The sequence below is a fragment of the Daucus carota genome, chromosome 7, assembly GCF_001625215.2.
Source record: "Daucus carota subsp. sativus chromosome 7, DH1 v3.0, whole genome shotgun sequence".
Lineage (NCBI taxonomy): Eukaryota > Viridiplantae > Streptophyta > Magnoliopsida > Apiales > Apiaceae > Daucus > Daucus carota.
In genome coordinates, this window is record NC_030387.2 from 7,857,800 (window position 1) to 7,875,016 (window position 17,217).

A 17,217-nucleotide genomic window follows, 5' to 3' on the forward strand; every position below is an offset into this window, starting at 1 on the left:
TGTACAGCAACGGAGAAATAGGGTCCCCCTGCCTTAGCCCTCTTGAAGGCGAGAATTCTTTCGCGGGAGAGCCGTTGACTAGAACAGATATCCTTGTTGTTGAGAGGATTGCGTGAATCCAAGAAATCCATTTGAGATCAAAGTTCATCGCCTTTAACACTTCCCTCAAAAATTCCCACCTTACTGAGTCGAAAGCCTTTTCAAAATCTAATTTCAAGACCATGCCTTTGAAATTTTTGACCCGAATTGAATGTATTACCTCCTTTGCTGTTGGAATACTTTCTGAAGGTTGTCTCCCTTTGATGAATCCGGACTGAGTATCGCTAATGAGTACTTCCATTTGACTAGCCAACCTTGACGCCGATATTTTTAACAAAAGTTTGATACTTGAGTTAATAAAATTATACCATGCAATCTTCCAATGATGCTTTTTTGCATTCCAGTTCATTTATTTTCGACTTTAAGTGAGAGTTTTCCTTCTGAGCTGAGGACTTGATTAAGGTTTTTATCGTCTTCAGAGATTGACGGATATTTGCCTTCACCCATTTAGATCCTCGTTCAAATGGAAGTTGAAAACTTTAAAGGGCTTAGGACCCCCAATTGTCCTCCTCACTATATAGCATTAGTGGTTTGTGGTCTGAATGTTTTCTGCATAATGCTTTTGCTTTCCAAATATTGTCCCTTGATCAAATGTCATTGATCAATATTCTGTCCAATCTACTCTTCTTCCCATCAGGACCAATCCATGTAAATTTGTGTTGCAAGGAACTATGTCTAGCAGATTACAATCTGACAGTAATTCATTAAATTCCGCCATGTCAATTCTCCTGTACTCACAGTTCTGCTTTTCACTAGCAGACCTTATGCAGTTGAAATCACCCAGAACGCAAATTGCCTCTGTGTCTATACAAGCAAGAATATCTTTGAGGTCTTTCCATAACTGTCTTTTTTGATCCAATCTAGGGGGCTATACACATTCACGATATGTATCCTGCAGCTACTATCCGGATGGTTGAAGGTTGTCCATATCCAATTTTTGACTGTCCTATAGCTAGGCAGTTGAATTGGTTAATATCCCAAAAGGTGACTAGCCCCCTGATAATCATGTGGAAGGCTGATGCACACAACCAAAAAAATGTTTATCTAACACTGGGTTGCCTAACTTGTTGCACTAATCTTCACATTTAGTCTCTTGAATGCAGACAAATTCAATTTCATGAAGCCCAACAAACTTTCTCAGATTCCTTTGAGCTATGCTATTATTTATACCTCTGATATTCCATGACAATATCTTGATCTTATCCATTATTTGTTATATCTATCTAATAACTGAGTAATTTTACGTACTAATTTATAGCTCTCCGGAGTCTATCTGTTGCACAATTGCTTTCATTGCGTCTTCCCTGCTTCCATTTATCTCCAATACCATTATTCTACACTGCTGAGTACCAATGCTTCTTTGACAGAGTTCCCCACTACATTTGCTGGTATCATCCGCATATCTTGGGATGCATTCTAATTTAATCCCGGTTCAGATACGCCTTTCTTCCCTCTTCCTCTACCCATTCTATATTTGAATTTTCCTCCAATTTCGAATGGGTTCCTGATCCTCTACTTAGCCTTACATGGTCTTCCCCTTTTGCTCTTGACTTTAAGTTTATTGTTGATTTCTAAGCATAAAGTTGAGTGTGAGCTCGTATCACGAGTCAATTGGCAGATTTCCGATTTTGTTAAAGTATCGTCGTCCTGCACATCAATGGAATCAGTCTCTAAACTAGATGAGGCCTTAGGACCTGATTTGTGAGCCTATCCGCGGGAGAGTAATTGATGATTTTCTAGTTGGTTTGAAATTCTGCAAGGACTACAAGTTGATTTTTTTTTGAGTTTGGGCTATTAACATCTCTCTTGTTGATGGGCGATGAATGATTCTCATTATTGACACAGGATTCATTTTCTTGATCATTTGAGTCTTTGTGCACCCTATGAGACCCTTCCTTCAAAGATTCTCTTTTACTGAGAGACTCGTCCTGACTATTCTCATTAGGTGCTCCATTTGAGAATTCCATTGGCAAAATTTTCCCAGCAAGGTAACTGAGATCTTCAATTTCTATGAACTCTATTTGAATTTGTTTGCCTTTATAGAGCACGGTTAGCAGTTCCTCTATGAGATTTGTTCTTGCGGTGTCAATACATATCATGGATTGAAGAATCCCGTTAGCTTGTCGTCCTGATACGACCAGCTTAACCAGGAGCCTAACCTGGTTGTAAATGCCTTCAAATTTTCCTCGAGCCATGCTGGCATAGGGAGGCCTCTTCACTCCAACCACGCAACTCTAGTTATGATGTTATCTGAGTCTTCGAATGTCTTTATTTTGCAGAACTACACTGATAGATCCGTATTTTTCAAATCATCCCAGCTATCTGCTTTATCCTTTCTTATGAGGAACTTTCTGTCTGAAAGGGAGGTGACCTTGTATTTAACTAGCCCAATGTCCCGCAGTTTATATTGTAAGTTCTCTGCATTTTCAACAAACCAAGTAAATCCTATCTTGCACTTATTGAGTGCTTTTTCCACATCCTCGTCTACTTCCATTTCGGTGAACTCGATAAGTTTCTTCCCAAAATCAACACCTTCTGCTTTCGGAGTTTTTTTTTGCCATGAACCACCTGTACGCGATAGGAACTCATTTCTCTTGTATGCATCAGGTATCCTTGAGTCATCTTTTTTGGCATTCACTAACATCTTAATCTTGCAACCTAGTTTCCTGTCCATTTTCGCGTTACTCATGACTACTCCGCTTCTCTTTCGCAAGTTGTGCGAACAAAACCAATTCTCTTGCCATTTTTGTCCCTTTTCTTTGGCAATATAATGTCTAGTATCTTTCCACATGCCTGAAATAGACTTCATATTTCCTTTCCCGTAGTCATCTCTGGAATGACGTGAAGGAATATAATAGTGGCTTCTCTATCCCTGCCCATTTGCTTTTGGCTTCGTTTCTTTTTTTGTGTTACCCTTATCCAATCTCCTTGATTTTCTTTTGCCGATGCTTCCTTAGGTCCTTTCCTATCCTTTATATGCTCGGAATTTCTCAAGACTTCTTTGAATGTCTTTCGAGTATCAGTATTACCCTGGACGTTTTGTCTTGCTTCTTCAATACTACTCCAATGGATTTGTTCCAATGCCTTAATGATTGCTTTCGTATCGCCTACATTAAGTCTCTCCAATATCTTTTTTCCATCCTGTATGTGCCCAGAAGAAGTTTGTGAGATCTCTTTCCTCCCTTGTCCATCCGGTAAAGACACCGTCGTGCCGGCTCCGATTGCCCGTTGTGAAATTTGAAATTTAAATTTTAAATCGCCGACTGTTCACTTCCTTGAGAGTATATTATTATTATTAGCGCTGGTCGTCCTCCTGCAAATACCCAGAATCCCAGATTATCAAGTTTTGTTTATTCTTATCATAGAAACAACAAAAAAGGATAATTTCACGTAAAATATGACATAGGTGTACTAAAATCAGTAATTATTAAGATTTTTTAATATGTGCCCATGAGTTATATTAGCAATCATTTTTAGTTACTCTGTCGCTCCGTCTCAATTGGTTACATTTATGAACGAGAGCTTATCACGTATTTTAATATTCTTATAAAAAATAAATAAAATATAATTTGACAAATTATTTTGAACTTTTTTCTTTTGAATAAGGGTTTAGATTTTTATATAAAAAAATAAGTAATGAAATTACATTTTATATGCGACTTAAAATACGTGCCGATTACCGCTAAAAAACTGTAAAGGAAATGAGAGGGACAAACGAAGTAATAATTAGGGATTATTTTTTAGCTCTAATTTTACAAATAATGATATTCTAATGTATTAATATTTGTTACTTAACTAAAAAGAATTTATTAGTTTGCCTTTAAAGAAAATATTTAGGTAGTTGTTTATGTGTGTCAAGACAAATCTAAAAAAAATTATTTTTTTAAGGCTTAAGAATTACTCCCTTGAGGTCACGAATTCGATTTCCTGTGCACTCCAGAAGTAAGTAGGCTACCATGCTTGGGTATGAGTGTGCTATTAGCCTAACAGGATTAGTCGAAGTGAGCGCAAGCTAGCTCGAACGCCGATTTAACAAATTTTATTTTATTTTTTAATTTTATCTAAAGAAAATGAAGAAAATCCAGAAAAAAAGGGAAAAAGAGAGAAATATAGTAGTACAGTATAAAAGTTTGCAGAAAAGATAAGAAAGGAAAAGATAATGGCAATTCAACTAAAACATCTTCATCCATTTACACTCCATCAACTGAGAAGCAGTGGTCCCCCAACTCATCTGCGGGCATCAGGTTTCAGAGTAGAAGCCGTTTCCGGCAAGGAACTGATCCAGTCCGGCAAGGTCAGGGCAGTGGAGGCCAAAGAAGCGGCTAAGTTGATGAAAACTGAAGAGTACATGATGTTGGATATAAGACCCGAGTGGGAGAGAGAGAAGGCTCGTGTTACTGGCTCATTGCATGCCCCCCTTTTTGTTCAGGACATGGATAATAGCATTGTGACTCTGCTGAAGAAGTGGGTTCATTTTGGCTACATTGGTCTTTGGACTGGTCAGTATTTTACTATGATTAATCCTGGCTTTCTTGCTCAAGTTGAGGGCTTGGTCAGTGATAAGGATACTAAGCTTCTTGTGTCCTGTGGAGAAGGCTTGAGGTAATCATCTTTTTTTCTTTTTCTTTTTGACAATTTAGGCTTGTATGTCTTACAAATAAGTATCTTTTCTAATACGAGTCAGAGTCGAACCCGGGTATCCCGAAACAACAGAGGATAAACTCACCACTTAGCCACTAATTATCTATGATTAGCTTGATGAAGATGAGCACTTAGCCACTGAGCTGAGATGAAACTACTTATGTTCTTGGTGATATGTGCAGGTCACTGATGGCTGTTTCGAAGCTTTATGGGGCAGGATACAAGAATCTAGGATGGTTAGTTGGAGGATTCAACCGTTCAGTGGATGGAGATTTCGCAGACATTCAAGGGACTGAGAAATTGCAGTATGCTACCATAGGCGGTGTCTCTTACTACTTCCTTCAAATTCTTATTCTACTACAAGCTGTTGGCAAAGACAATTGATTTTGTTCACAATAAACTTGTTAAGCTCCTTCCTTCATTTTACTACTTCCAGGTTGAGATTTTATTCTTTGCATTCTTGTTTATATAGATCAGTCCGGCATCCCAGAAAGAAATTAGAACACTGTAGAATACTCTTTGGCTGGCCTGTCCATGTCCATATCCATATCCTTTTCATCACAACTTATCTTCAAATACCTCTATTATTCTTATAACATATTCTCTCTATGTCCCATTCATTTCTATACAATTTTTTTTTTGAGACGTCCTGCTCAATTGTATACATTCCAAAAATAGTAAATTTTATATTATAGAAATTTAACTACACTCACTACTTTCTCCAACTACACCCACTTTGTACATTAAATATTAGTATTAAAAAAAAATCGGCATTCTGAGCCATTAAGAGTGAGCAAGCCAGAGTATGCTCATTCAGTTTATTTATCACTCACAGTTCATAGAGTATATGCATTGTAGTTCCGATTCACAGTGCTATTGAGAATCAGAAGAATATAGAAACCATAAAAATGCACTCAAGAACACACAAAAAATGTTGCGGAAGACTTATCACAAGAAACACAAATAATGTTAATGGAGGATTCATATCAAACGTATTCAAAACGGGCGAGTAGCTTCACAGATTTGTATTTGTCCCCTTTCTCGTCATGAAGAGCAACGGCTCGAATTCCTGTTTTCAACTCTGACATAGGTAGACATGTCTGCCCTCCAAAATCATCCTTCTCTGACATGTCATACTCATGTACTTCTATTCGAAGCAGTGCCAATTCCGGAACTGTTAAGGGAAACTCAAACTCCTCATTCCATGTTGGTATCCAATTGTCTTCTATTATCTTTGTTTTCTTCATAACTGAATCAGCAGGAACCCCGGCAATTCCTATCTGTTTGTATCAATTTCTAAAATTAAAACCTTGTATTAAACAGACCAAAATATTGCTAGGAAGTGTGCATTGTTGATACCTTCACATAGAAATCTGGTGGTGAATATAGGTCAAAGTGAGTGCGCTTGAAGTCTAAATGCCAGCCTTCTCCCATGAATATCTTAACCTGAAATTTGATTGAAGGTTATAGGAATATCAGTCGGAATAATAGTGCTGCCAAGTGTCGGGTAAAAGCAACAGAATAATGATATAAATGTATTTTTCTGAAAATATTTACCCACCTTCAGAGTTTGTTTTACTTGTAATTTCTTCTTGGGGTCAAAAACCTCATTGTCTGGACCATCCTTCAGTAGAATTTCTGGTTTTTTCACATAACCACACCCGCCATTGGCTCGAAACAAGCCCTGCATCAGCCAAAGTGGTCTCCCGTGCCCCTGTTGCAGAGTACACTAGTGTTCAGTACCACTCACTTGGCACAAGGTCAGATCATCATGTGTTTGACAGATAACGCTAGATATTAGGAATAATTATAGACAAGTACTGATTATTTATTATATAGAATAGTATCTTCATAAGTTTGCTTTGATTAGTTAAGAGCATGCGAAAACCTGCATGTTGAATGCAACCATTTGTGTTCCATGCATCCATCCGATTAGTGGATTGTAATTCGATGAATCAACCCGTGAACCTTTTGGAAATATTCTAAGCAGATTTCTTCGAGTAAACCTGAAGAAAACTCAAAAAGAAAGTCATTAAAAGCAGAGAGTAGTATTTTTTCCGAAGAAGCATGAACAACCAGTATCAAGCAGGTAAAAATGTTTCACTTGCAAATGTCTAGTAACCGACTTACCGGATAACATCTGCTCCATGATTTATAACAGCATGTTCCAAATTGTGTTCCCTCAAACTGATCCTTGTGGCTGAAGAAGGATCGTCATGAAACCAATCCTTGATTCCTCCTTTTCGCTTCCTTGCACGGATTGCAATCAAATGTTTATACTCAGGATCAGCATTTTGCTTCGTGTTGGCATTCCTATCTTTGGGATCATCCTCCAAGGGACTTTCTGCATCCTCTACTTCATACTTCTGCTGTCAAATTTGAAATTCATATGATAGCAGGAAATGGAAATGACTAGTTACCGAAATGCAACTATATACCTAAAAGAATATAGTATACCCTATCAAAGCCTTCAAATTCTGATTTCATATCCGAAACTTCTGTTCCCCAGCCCTTTTCCTCGAAAGAATTATCACCCTTCTGAATATCACTTTGTGCAACTTTCACACTATCACTCGCAAGATACTCCTTTGGAGGTTTGGTTGAAATAATAATTTTTTTCTTCAATGATTCGGGGGAAGGAAACTCTGGAAAGCTTTCTGACTTGGATGTAAACAGTAAATCTCCAAATGTCTCAGTGACCATCTGAAATCGCAGATATGGGGTTACAAGCCCAAAAAAAGAAAGATGTTGTCCTGCTCAACATCATTGAGTGATTTCTCATAAATTTCTGTGATGCATGAACTAACCTTGGCAACTACAGCTTGAAGTTTAGGAGTAAGATGATCTTCTAGGGTTAGTACGACAGGATATTCGGATGCCACAAAAGCATGTTCTTTGATAGATTTCAGACATTTCAGTAGTTCCACAGGCGTCGTCAGTGTCCTGCATGTATAAAATGAGAAATAGAGAATGTGAAGAGAAACCAATGAAAAGAAGTGAGTGCATATTAGTACTACTACTCACCCTCCATGCAGAATGTGGACATTATCTTTGGTAGAATTAGGCCACATATCCAGTTCAATCACTCTCACACCTCTGTGCAGAGCATCTATGATTGGGGCATCGCTGCAATTGCTGCTCAGTTGATTTCCTGTTAGATATGAATTGTGGCCGGTATATATGTAATAGTGTGACACGGGGGCTGTCATGTCATGATGTACCTGTGTAATTAATAAACTGAAGTTCTTAAAAAAACATACACATCAAAGCTTTGCCGGGTTTTTTCAATTTGTAAATGACATATGAGGTCAATTTTGGTGCAGTTGAAGAGATATAGATGAGCATAAACGAAGATGTAGAATAGGTCATGACGACGACTGATACTGATACAACAAACTCTACTCTAGAGAAACCAAGCCAAGCTTTCAAACATCTAAGGTCATAATGATATTTTTTCCACTATTATTTGCTACTCTTGTGCATAATGATATTTTTAAAAAAATGTAAAATTTTCATGAACATGTACAATATGTTCGGTTACTATTTACTATTGTTTCTATATGAGGATATAGGAAACATTACATACTTTCATCTAAAAACCTTAATACACAATAAAAACTAAAAGATATGTATTTTGACAAGAAATTAGATGATGTCAAGTCAATAAAATTACCCAAAATCAACTAATCATGAAATTCAAATAAAAAGTTTTCAAAAAATACATAAATAAAAAAAGTAGAATAGGTTTCATAATAAAATTTGATTAGCAGATTAACAACAGAAATATTTCTGCTTTGTGGCAAATCACAATAGCCCTAATTTTCGATCAAGCGCTCCTCCAAATATTTGGGTGCCCGGTTATTTAAGTGACTAAGCAAGTATGCAAGTATGGAAGAAGAACCTCCATACAAAATTAGATGTGAAGTTTAAAAATGACTAAGGTGTTTTATTACTATTATTAATATATATATATATATATATTAAATATATATATATATATATATATATATTTCGGTTCGGTTAATTTCGGTGCGGTTTTAGCATAAAACCGAAAATAAAACCGCACCACTAATTTCGGTTTTTTATCTCGGTTATTTTCGGTTTTATTTGCGGTTTGGTTTTTTTCGGTGTGGTTTTTCGGTTTTTTTAGGTTTTTTTTGCGGTTTCGGTTTTTCCTGCTCGCCCCTACCAGTTGGTGCATAACATGTTTTTGTTATGTCTTATTCTTATAGGCAAGTAATATTTATATTATCAACTAAAATAATAATTTGTTTATAGAGTATATAAAAATCCGGTAAATCACGATTAGAAAAACCATCGAACTGAAATATAAATATCGACTAACTGAATCAATATTATTTTTATTTTTCGGTTACTAAACCGGATGCTCACATTAGGGTATCTCCAACACCCGGAATCCTCACCTAAAAAAAAATTAAATACTTACTATAAATAACAATTACAAGGATTATGTCAAATATTCCCATTTATAAATTAGAATCGCAAAGAAGTTATAAGCTAGCTTATAAGTCAGAATAAGATAATTTAAAAATATTAATTTATTTGGTTATTTTTTTTCTCGAAATTTGTCTTTACAAAAATGTATAAAAATTATTTATGATATTTACATGGTCTCTATAGAACTTGATTCTTGTTATATATTAATTTATATCTAATAAATTGTAAACTTCAAAAATATTAAAATTTTGACTTCATGAATAACTTATCACTTATAAGAAGTAAATATTTTATACGTCAAGTCAAACAATTGCTATATATGGTAGTATTGTTAGAGGTTCCGCACATTTCCCGCTCATTTTATACTTTTTTTACTGCTCAACATACGCTTTAATACTTTTGTAAATTATAATTGTTAATTTTTTTCCTAAATAAAAATTTAAATATCTTATTCATAAAAATTCTTGAAAATAAATTAAAATCTATTAAGAAATAAATATTTAAGTGTGTGTCGGTGTCATCCTCAAAATATACCAATAAAGAGCTACGGGCAGTAATCACTTATATTTGATTTGACGCCCAAATCGGTCTTTAATAGATGGTCCATCGTAATGAATTGATTTGACAATAAACCATTACTATTCTTGCCGTATAAATGTTCAAACAAATTAAACCGATATAAAGATATTAAATTTAGAGGGTGTGGATAAAATTTAAATTTATACAATCATTACCACCCCAATCTAATTAGGTCGGTTTCGAGTTGGGCGGATTACAAACAATTCAGTAACCCACATACAATTAGGTCGGTTTTATAAAAATTAAATCCAATGTAAACTTTATTAAAGTCGGGTCGCGTTGATTCAATTTGATCGAGTTGGTCATGTCAAATATAAAATAAGATTTAGGGGCTGGTATTGTATCATGACTTTTAATGACAAATTTTGTGAGGATGATTTTAACGGATTTTATGAACTTTTAATGAGTCTTGTTGACTTCTTAAGATTTCAAAAAACAAATCATGACTCCTAAGACAATTGTTAGAATATAAGATCCTGGAAAGAGCCATTCTCTAACACCTTGAGGTTTTAGAGTAACTGGTTCCTTGACATTGTATCAGAGCTAAGTTGGCAGAGGACTTAAAATATAAGATCTTGGAAAGGGCCATTCTCTAACACCTTCCAGGATCATTCTCTAGTGAGGGGGAATGTGAGAATATAAGATCCTGGAAAGGGTCATTCTCTAACACCTTGAGGTTTTAGAGTAACTGGTTCCTTGACAACAATGACTTTTAAAAACTTTAACAGACTTTTTTTTTACAAATTTATGACTTTCAAATACTTTAATAGACTTTTATTTAAATTATAAATAGTCTCTCTGAAGCCCTCTACCCTATGAACTTTTTGTTATACCCTCTGGATCTTCTCTTATAACCCAAGTTGGGCGTATGTTCTCAAATCTGGCGACTACAAAATCGAGTACAAGGTATTATTACTGTAATATTATATATATATATATATATATATATATATATATATATATATATATATATATTATAATACTGTTTATTAAATCATATTTATAAACATAATGTTAATTGCGACCTTGTATCGGATTTTTGTATTCACTTTTGATACCATAATTTTACGGATTTTAGGATTCGAGGATTATGTGTTTTTCACTCATCATATTTAACTATAAGAGCTATGTGTTTTTCACTCATCATATTTAACTATAAGAGCTATATCAGTAACCACCAATATTGTTATCATACTATGTTTACATAATCTATCTCTGTTTTGCAGCCCTTCGACTATAATATCTTATGTATTATTTATTTCACTTTGTGTTTTTTATCTAACTTTATTAATTTAAATAAAGTTACCCGAAAAATTAATATATAATATAAATATATATCGGGTTACCCAAAATTGACCCGAAATTGATCCGAAATTACCTGAAAATTAATATATAATATAAATATTATATATTTATATAAAATACATATATTTATATTATTTTTTTAATATTTATTAATTAAATTTAATAAAAATTATTTATTTAATTTAATATAAATTAATTTATTTGAATCAAACTAATATTTATTTATTATTTAAAAATATATTTATTAATAAATATTATATTTCGGGTCGGGTTCGGGTTACCCACGGGTAGTGCGGGTCCTGTTCCTGTTGGGTATTCTGACCCATTAAAATTTCGGGTCGAGTAAAATTTTCGACCCGCGACTGTCTACCTGACCCGAAACCCGAAATTACCAGCCCCAGGTGTAACGGATCAACTGTATTGGGTGTTATGTTATGAAGCAGCTACTTATGTTCAATGCCTGGTTTCACCAGATATCCAAACGTGAGTTCAAGATTTTCGTTTTCTTTATGCAACGGCCCGAAGAATGTTATTAAAGCAACTCAATTACACTACTGTTTTCACAAAGGATGAACCCTAGCTTGGAGCGACTGGTTAATTATGGGAAGATAAAGTCATGTCAAATCTTGACAATAATGTCCTGACAATTTTCTGAAAAAATATATACAATTTTCCATAGAAAGTCATTAAAAGTCTATCAATTATATATTTCCACCCAAGTCATTGATATATTGAATAACAACGATTTTTAATAACTCTTTAAAAGTTGTAATTCAATATCTCAAATTTTGAAAAACTTTTTAAAAATCCTGATACAATACCTCTTTACTTTTAAAGAGTATTTAAAAATCTTAATTAAATATACACAGAATTTAAAAATCAATAAAAGTCATTAAAAATCATGATACAATATCACCCCTTAGTATAACACATATTTGGAGTTGTTCGTAAGTGATAAAATGACTCTAGGAGTCCGAGAATCAAAATCACTGACAACTTAATATAGTATGTAATTGTATAGTTGATCATCATATTTGTAAAATCCAATACACTATAATCTACAAAACTAAATTACGTTACACAAGTAAAACATCGTGATATTAAATATGATTCACAATTTCAGTGTGTAACATAATAATATCAAAAAAATCTTAACGTTAATTCAAGTAGTAGACTAGTAGTATAGCTCATTAATACATAATATATGTTGGGTTGGATTAGATTAAAATTTATCAAAATTCTAACCCAACTAATTTAATTCAAATTTTTTTATATTTAACTCGTTCAAAGATCGGTTAAATAACTTGCTTATTCGAATTATGAAAACCTCTTAGCCAAACACTTATGTGACGTTGAAGTGAAATAAAGGTTCGGGTTTGTTAAATTAAAATAACCAGAAATGACGAACATCTGTAAAGCGCCTTGTTTATCAATCACTGGGGTTAAATATAAAGAACAGGTACCAAAAGTCAACAAAGACAAAACCATGCCGTTATAAAACAAAACCGACAACGACAAATAAGAGGGGGGAAATATCACCCCCAATTTGTCCTACTTATGAATTATGTTGGGTGGATGGAGCCTCCAGGTTAAATGAGTTATGATCAGTATAATTACTTTTGACTTCTTTTTCCCGATACTAATTACGGTTTTTCTATGGTGTGGGCACACACTAAGCACTAAAACTTACTCCCTCCATCCCAAATTAGATGAACCTTTTGCTCATTTCACACATATTAAGAAGTATTAAATGATTGTTCATTTTTCCATCTCTGCCCATATTAATTGTTTTGACTTTCTATAATATTACTCCCTCTGTTTTCAAATATTTGACGTTTGACTTTTGTGCACACATCTTTAGGTGCATTGACCACATAGCTAAAATTAATATTTTTAAAATTTTCTTTTTGTGAATTAAAGTATAAGATTAATATTTTTATTCAGAAAAGGAAAATTTAAAAAATAATAATTTTAAGTATGTAGTCAAAGCTCTTAGAATCGTGTGCCAAAAAGTCAAACGTCAAATATTTGAAAACAGAGGGAGTAGTTAGATGGTGCATTGGAAATGATAAATAAGAGAGGGTAGATATGAAAGATTGTTGATAAAAGTGCATTGAAAAGAGAGAGGCTCAACTATTTTGGGATATATTTTTTTCTCAAAAGGGTCATCTAATTTGGGATGGAGGGAGTATAAATTTGGGAGATTTTGATTGGTTTACACTCTTTAATAATGATGGCCCCCTTGCATTTACAACAACCACACCAATCAAATCACTCCAATTTTATAAATGTTAGTGCTTAGCATGTGCCCATGGGCACACACTATACAAACCCTACTAATTAATATTAATATATACTCCCTCCCTCCGTCCCTTCCATTTCTTTACACTTTCCTTTTTGGGATGTCCCATCCAATTCTTTACATTTCAAAACTTACCAAAAATAGTCAATGCATCCCACCACTTTTCCACTTTTCTTTCCTTTTCACACTATTTTTACTCCACTACTTTTACTTCACCCACTTTTCTTTCTCTTTTCCACTACTTTATTAATATTTCTTAACCTCCGTGTCCAACCCATTCGATAAGAAATGGGAGGGACGGAGGGAGTATTAATTAAGAGTAGTGTTATGTGCAGTCGGCCTATGCAAAGTGGAGCATTTTTTTAATTATGAATTTGTAAAGTTATATTTTATAGAAATTTTAGCCCCATCCCCAAAGTAATACCGGGACGTTAAAAAAAAAGAATTTTAAAAATAAATCATGAAACTATATTTTATACAATCATCTAATATTTTCTATATTAAATATTTAACAGGTGTTTAATTTTGTATAGACAGGAATAAGTCAAGCAAAATTTTGTTTCAAAAAAAAAAAAAAAGTCAAGCAAAATTTTATTCAAGTAACTTATTCCTTACAAATAAAATAAGTCAGGGCCAATATTCCTTAGATCTTCACTAGTTGTTACTTTGTTCATGAAAAGGGAAAATCGATTTTAACAAATACTGAAATTATATCGAAACAAATATATATATACGATATATAAAATGTAACGTACCCTGGGAGGAAGGAGCGGAGAGTTGGTGTCGCTGATTAGATAGCGGAAGAAAGTTTCCAGAGTCATAGTTTTCCGGTGGTGGAGATGAAGGTGGCGGTGTTTGTGATTTGCTTCCTCCATTATGGATTCGACGTGTTCGCCGGTGATCTCGTCTTCTCCCTGAACTTCCGTCATGAACTTCACTAAATTATCAGTACTCATGATTCCGTTTTCCGAGTAAACTTCAAACAACTCTTTGATCTCTTGCGGTGGTTCCGCGGTGCCAAGCTTGAACTTCCGCCGGAAACACCAGCAGACTCCGTAACTTTCCTTCGACATCTTATTATAAATGAGAGGGAAATAGTGTGTTTGTGTGTGTTTTTTTTCTCTTGTGAAAGTTTATGACTTTATAATGTGTTGTATTGTAATGCATGTTATATATACACACGTTGTGTATGTTATGTGGGGTAAACCGGAGAAAAAAACTGGAATATGAAGATGACTCATCGGCCGAGTAATTAAATCAACTGTTATTTGTGAGTTATGACATGATTGAAATTGAAAGGGCGATTACACGACATGTGCCGAGTCAAGTGAGTCAAGTGAGTAATGCACGGATTGCAAACAGCAATAGGAACTTTTTTCCGTGAAAAAATGTTTGGTAAAATTAAATGGATAGCACACAATAAACACTAAATTTGATGAGTTTGATGGTTTTTTATTGGTGGACTTGATGTAAATGAAAGGGGTCATTCATATTTATGATTGGAGGACCAATAAAAATGCACCATACTCATGAAAGTTAGCGCTTAGTGTGTGCAGATGGGCACACCACAGAAAAACCGAAATTAAATACAACTTTTCTGAACAGTAGCTTTTAGCTGAAAAACTCCTTTTAGAAAAAGCAGGTTCTCCCATGTTTTTAGAAAAAGCTGCTTTTCAGCTTTTTCAAAAAGCTGTTACTGATTTCATTATCAAGTCTCACCAAAAACATTATTTTTTTTATATCATAACTCAAAATAAGCAAATATCAAAAAATTACCAAAGAGTTATCTGATTTCTACAACAGCATAGTAATTTTTAACGGTACTCTCAAACAGAACCTAAGCTTATGTTGTATTAATCAAATGTATTATGTATTACTCCCTCTGTCCCTTTCATTTCTTTACAGTTACTATTTTGGGATGTCTCTCTCATTTCTTTACATTACTATAAATAGCACTCCCTCCGTCCCATTTTATATGACCCTTATTACTTTTTGGGACGTACCAAAAATAATGAACCTATCATACTTACTATTTTTGAACACTACTTTTCACTATTACACGCACTACTTTCTTCAACTATCTCCATTCTATAATAATATAAACACTATTACACCCATTATCTTCCTTCACTATCTCAAATCTATTACTCCCTCTGTTTCTTTAAACGTTTCCCCTTTCATATGTCGGGACTGTTTATGACATGAGACAAATTACTTATTTACGTCTAATCTATAAGACGAAATATAGTCATGAGTGATCTTGTTGGATTCGTATTTACGAGTACTTTAATACGGTGAAATTTTTATATTTAATACTAATACGAAATTAAAGATATTAATGATAGAAAGTATGTGTTGGCAAACGTGATAAAGGCAAACGGGAAAAGTATTTAGGGACGGAGGGAGTATTAAATATTGATAGGTCCCACCACTTTACCCACTTTTCAACTAAACTTACTATCTTTTTCTTAATCTCCGTGAAAGTCAAACCAGCTCACTCAATATGGGATGGAGGGAGTAAGTTTTTCCCATCATTACACCCACTATCTTCCTATACTATCTCATATTTAACAATAAAAACTACTATTACACCCACTACTTTCCTCCACTATCTCAAATCTATTATTAAATATTGATAGGTCCCACTACTTACCCACTTTTCATCTAACCTTACTCATTTTCCATACATTGTCTTGGTCTCAGTGTCCTCCAATGTAAACAATTGAGGAGGACGGAGGGAGTATTATTATTATTAAAGATAATACGTGTAAGATAATGGCCCTGTTTGGGAATTAGCGGTTAGCGGTTAGCGGTTAGCGGATTGAATTAGATGTTTTGACTAGCTGATTTAAATAGATTTTTTGACTAGCAGATTGAATTAGCGGTTTCTTGTAAAACTGTTTGGTAAATAGCTGTATGATGAGCTTTTTGTGAGACATACCCAAACCACTAACCCAAAAAGCTTCTCAAACTAGCTTTTTGAAAATTAGCTTTTTGAGCTCAAACCTCTATTTCAATCCGCTAACTACCAAACACTAACATTAGCGGATTGAAATGGTCAAACCTCTAAAACACCCCAAACCTCTAATTTTACCACAAACCTCTAAATTCCAAACACCCCCAATAACTATCAAGTTTAATCTAGTCAATTTATATTTATTATTCTTTTTTCAAAAGTCCAAATTTTTTGAATCATAACTCAAATTTTTATAGTATCATGTAAGATATATTATTTATTGACATATATGTTTTTATTGTAAATTTATAAAAATGTGTAGAATAAATTATGTATTTATATTTAAGCAAAATATTTGATATTTTTTAATATTTAATAAATTATGTAAAATTTTTGAAGCAAAATCTTGAGCACTTATCGTTCAATATTTAATGAGATGAATGTTTTAGATTTACTGATGTATAGTATAAAACTAGCTTAATCCACGATTAGGAAATCAAATTATTATTGAACGGAAAAGAGTAGAAACTGGGCATAATTTGAGATCATTTGTTGAATTCTATGATCATTCGTGTCCTCAGATTGTCAAAATTTATCCTCAATTTTGTTAGATGCAGAAAATTAGAATATAAGCACAACAAGAACAACTCCAATAGAACGAGATTTTTTTAGAAGTATTTAAATACAAAATTCTGCAGGCTAATTCCAAAGCAGACAAAATTGTATTATTATGAAGTCAGGCTTGCTTAGCTGGCCTAGTTTTGACCTAAAGGGAGCCAGATGGCTAGACATACTTCTAGTATGTGCTTAGCTAGCCAATTTCAATCTGGGGGAGCCAAATTAGAGGCTCGCTTAGCTGACCCAGTTTACGTCTAGG

At 33.9% G+C, this 17,217-nt stretch overlaps 2 protein-coding genes across 3 annotated transcripts; one reads left to right on the forward strand and one right to left on the reverse strand.

The window, feature by feature from the left end:
• The first annotated feature begins 4,221 nt into the window (after positions 1-4,221).
• LOC108195285 (rhodanese-like domain-containing protein 10) lies at positions 4,222-5,161 on the forward strand. The gene is made up of 2 exons (XM_017362243.2): positions 4,222-4,701; positions 4,923-5,161. Exons 1-2 carry the CDS (start codon positions 4,259-4,261, stop codon positions 5,122-5,124), a joined length of 645 nt encoding a protein of 214 aa, XP_017217732.1. The 5' UTR covers positions 4,222-4,258; the 3' UTR covers positions 5,125-5,161.
• Positions 5,162-5,496: 335 nt separating this feature from the next.
• LOC108193210 (phosphoinositide phospholipase C 2) lies at positions 5,497-14,533 on the reverse strand. Of its 2 annotated transcripts, none has more exons than XM_017359776.2 (9): positions 14,140-14,533; positions 7,765-7,961; positions 7,548-7,683; positions 7,198-7,443; positions 6,871-7,109; positions 6,629-6,746; positions 6,302-6,454; positions 6,100-6,186; positions 5,497-6,020 (listed from the first exon to the last, which is right to left on the reverse strand). In XM_017359776.2, the coding sequence occupies exons 1-9, from the start codon at positions 14,455-14,457 to the stop codon at positions 5,727-5,729; spliced, it is 1,788 nt and encodes a 595-aa protein (XP_017215265.1). In that variant the 5' UTR covers positions 14,458-14,533; the 3' UTR covers positions 5,497-5,726. The 2 variants fall into 2 exon arrangements, with proteins under 2 accessions (XP_017215265.1, XP_017215267.1); XM_017359778.2 differs by having other exon boundaries at positions 6,871-7,106; positions 14,140-14,532.
• Between the last annotated feature and the right edge of the window lie 2,684 nt (positions 14,534-17,217).

Bases quoted from the DNA above. Each gene is read 5' to 3' on its own strand.
- LOC108193210 (XM_017359776.2), bottom strand. From the start codon at position 14,457: ATGTCGAAGGAAAGTTACGGAGTCTGCTGGTGTTTCCGGCGGAAGTTC. The intron at 7,962-14,139 runs GTACGTTACATT...TTAATTACACAG, and splicing joins CTCCGCTCCTTCCTCCCAGG to GTACATCATGACATGACAGC. The intron at 6,187-6,301 runs GTGGGTAAATAT...ATCAAATTTCAG, and splicing joins AAGTAAAACAAACTCTGAAG to GTTAAGATATTCATGGGAGA.
- LOC108195285 (XM_017362243.2), top strand. From the start codon at position 4,259: ATGGCAATTCAACTAAAACATCTTCATCCATTTACACTCCATCAACTG. The intron at 4,702-4,922 runs GTAATCATCTTT...TGATATGTGCAG, and splicing joins TCCTGTGGAGAAGGCTTGAG to GTCACTGATGGCTGTTTCGA.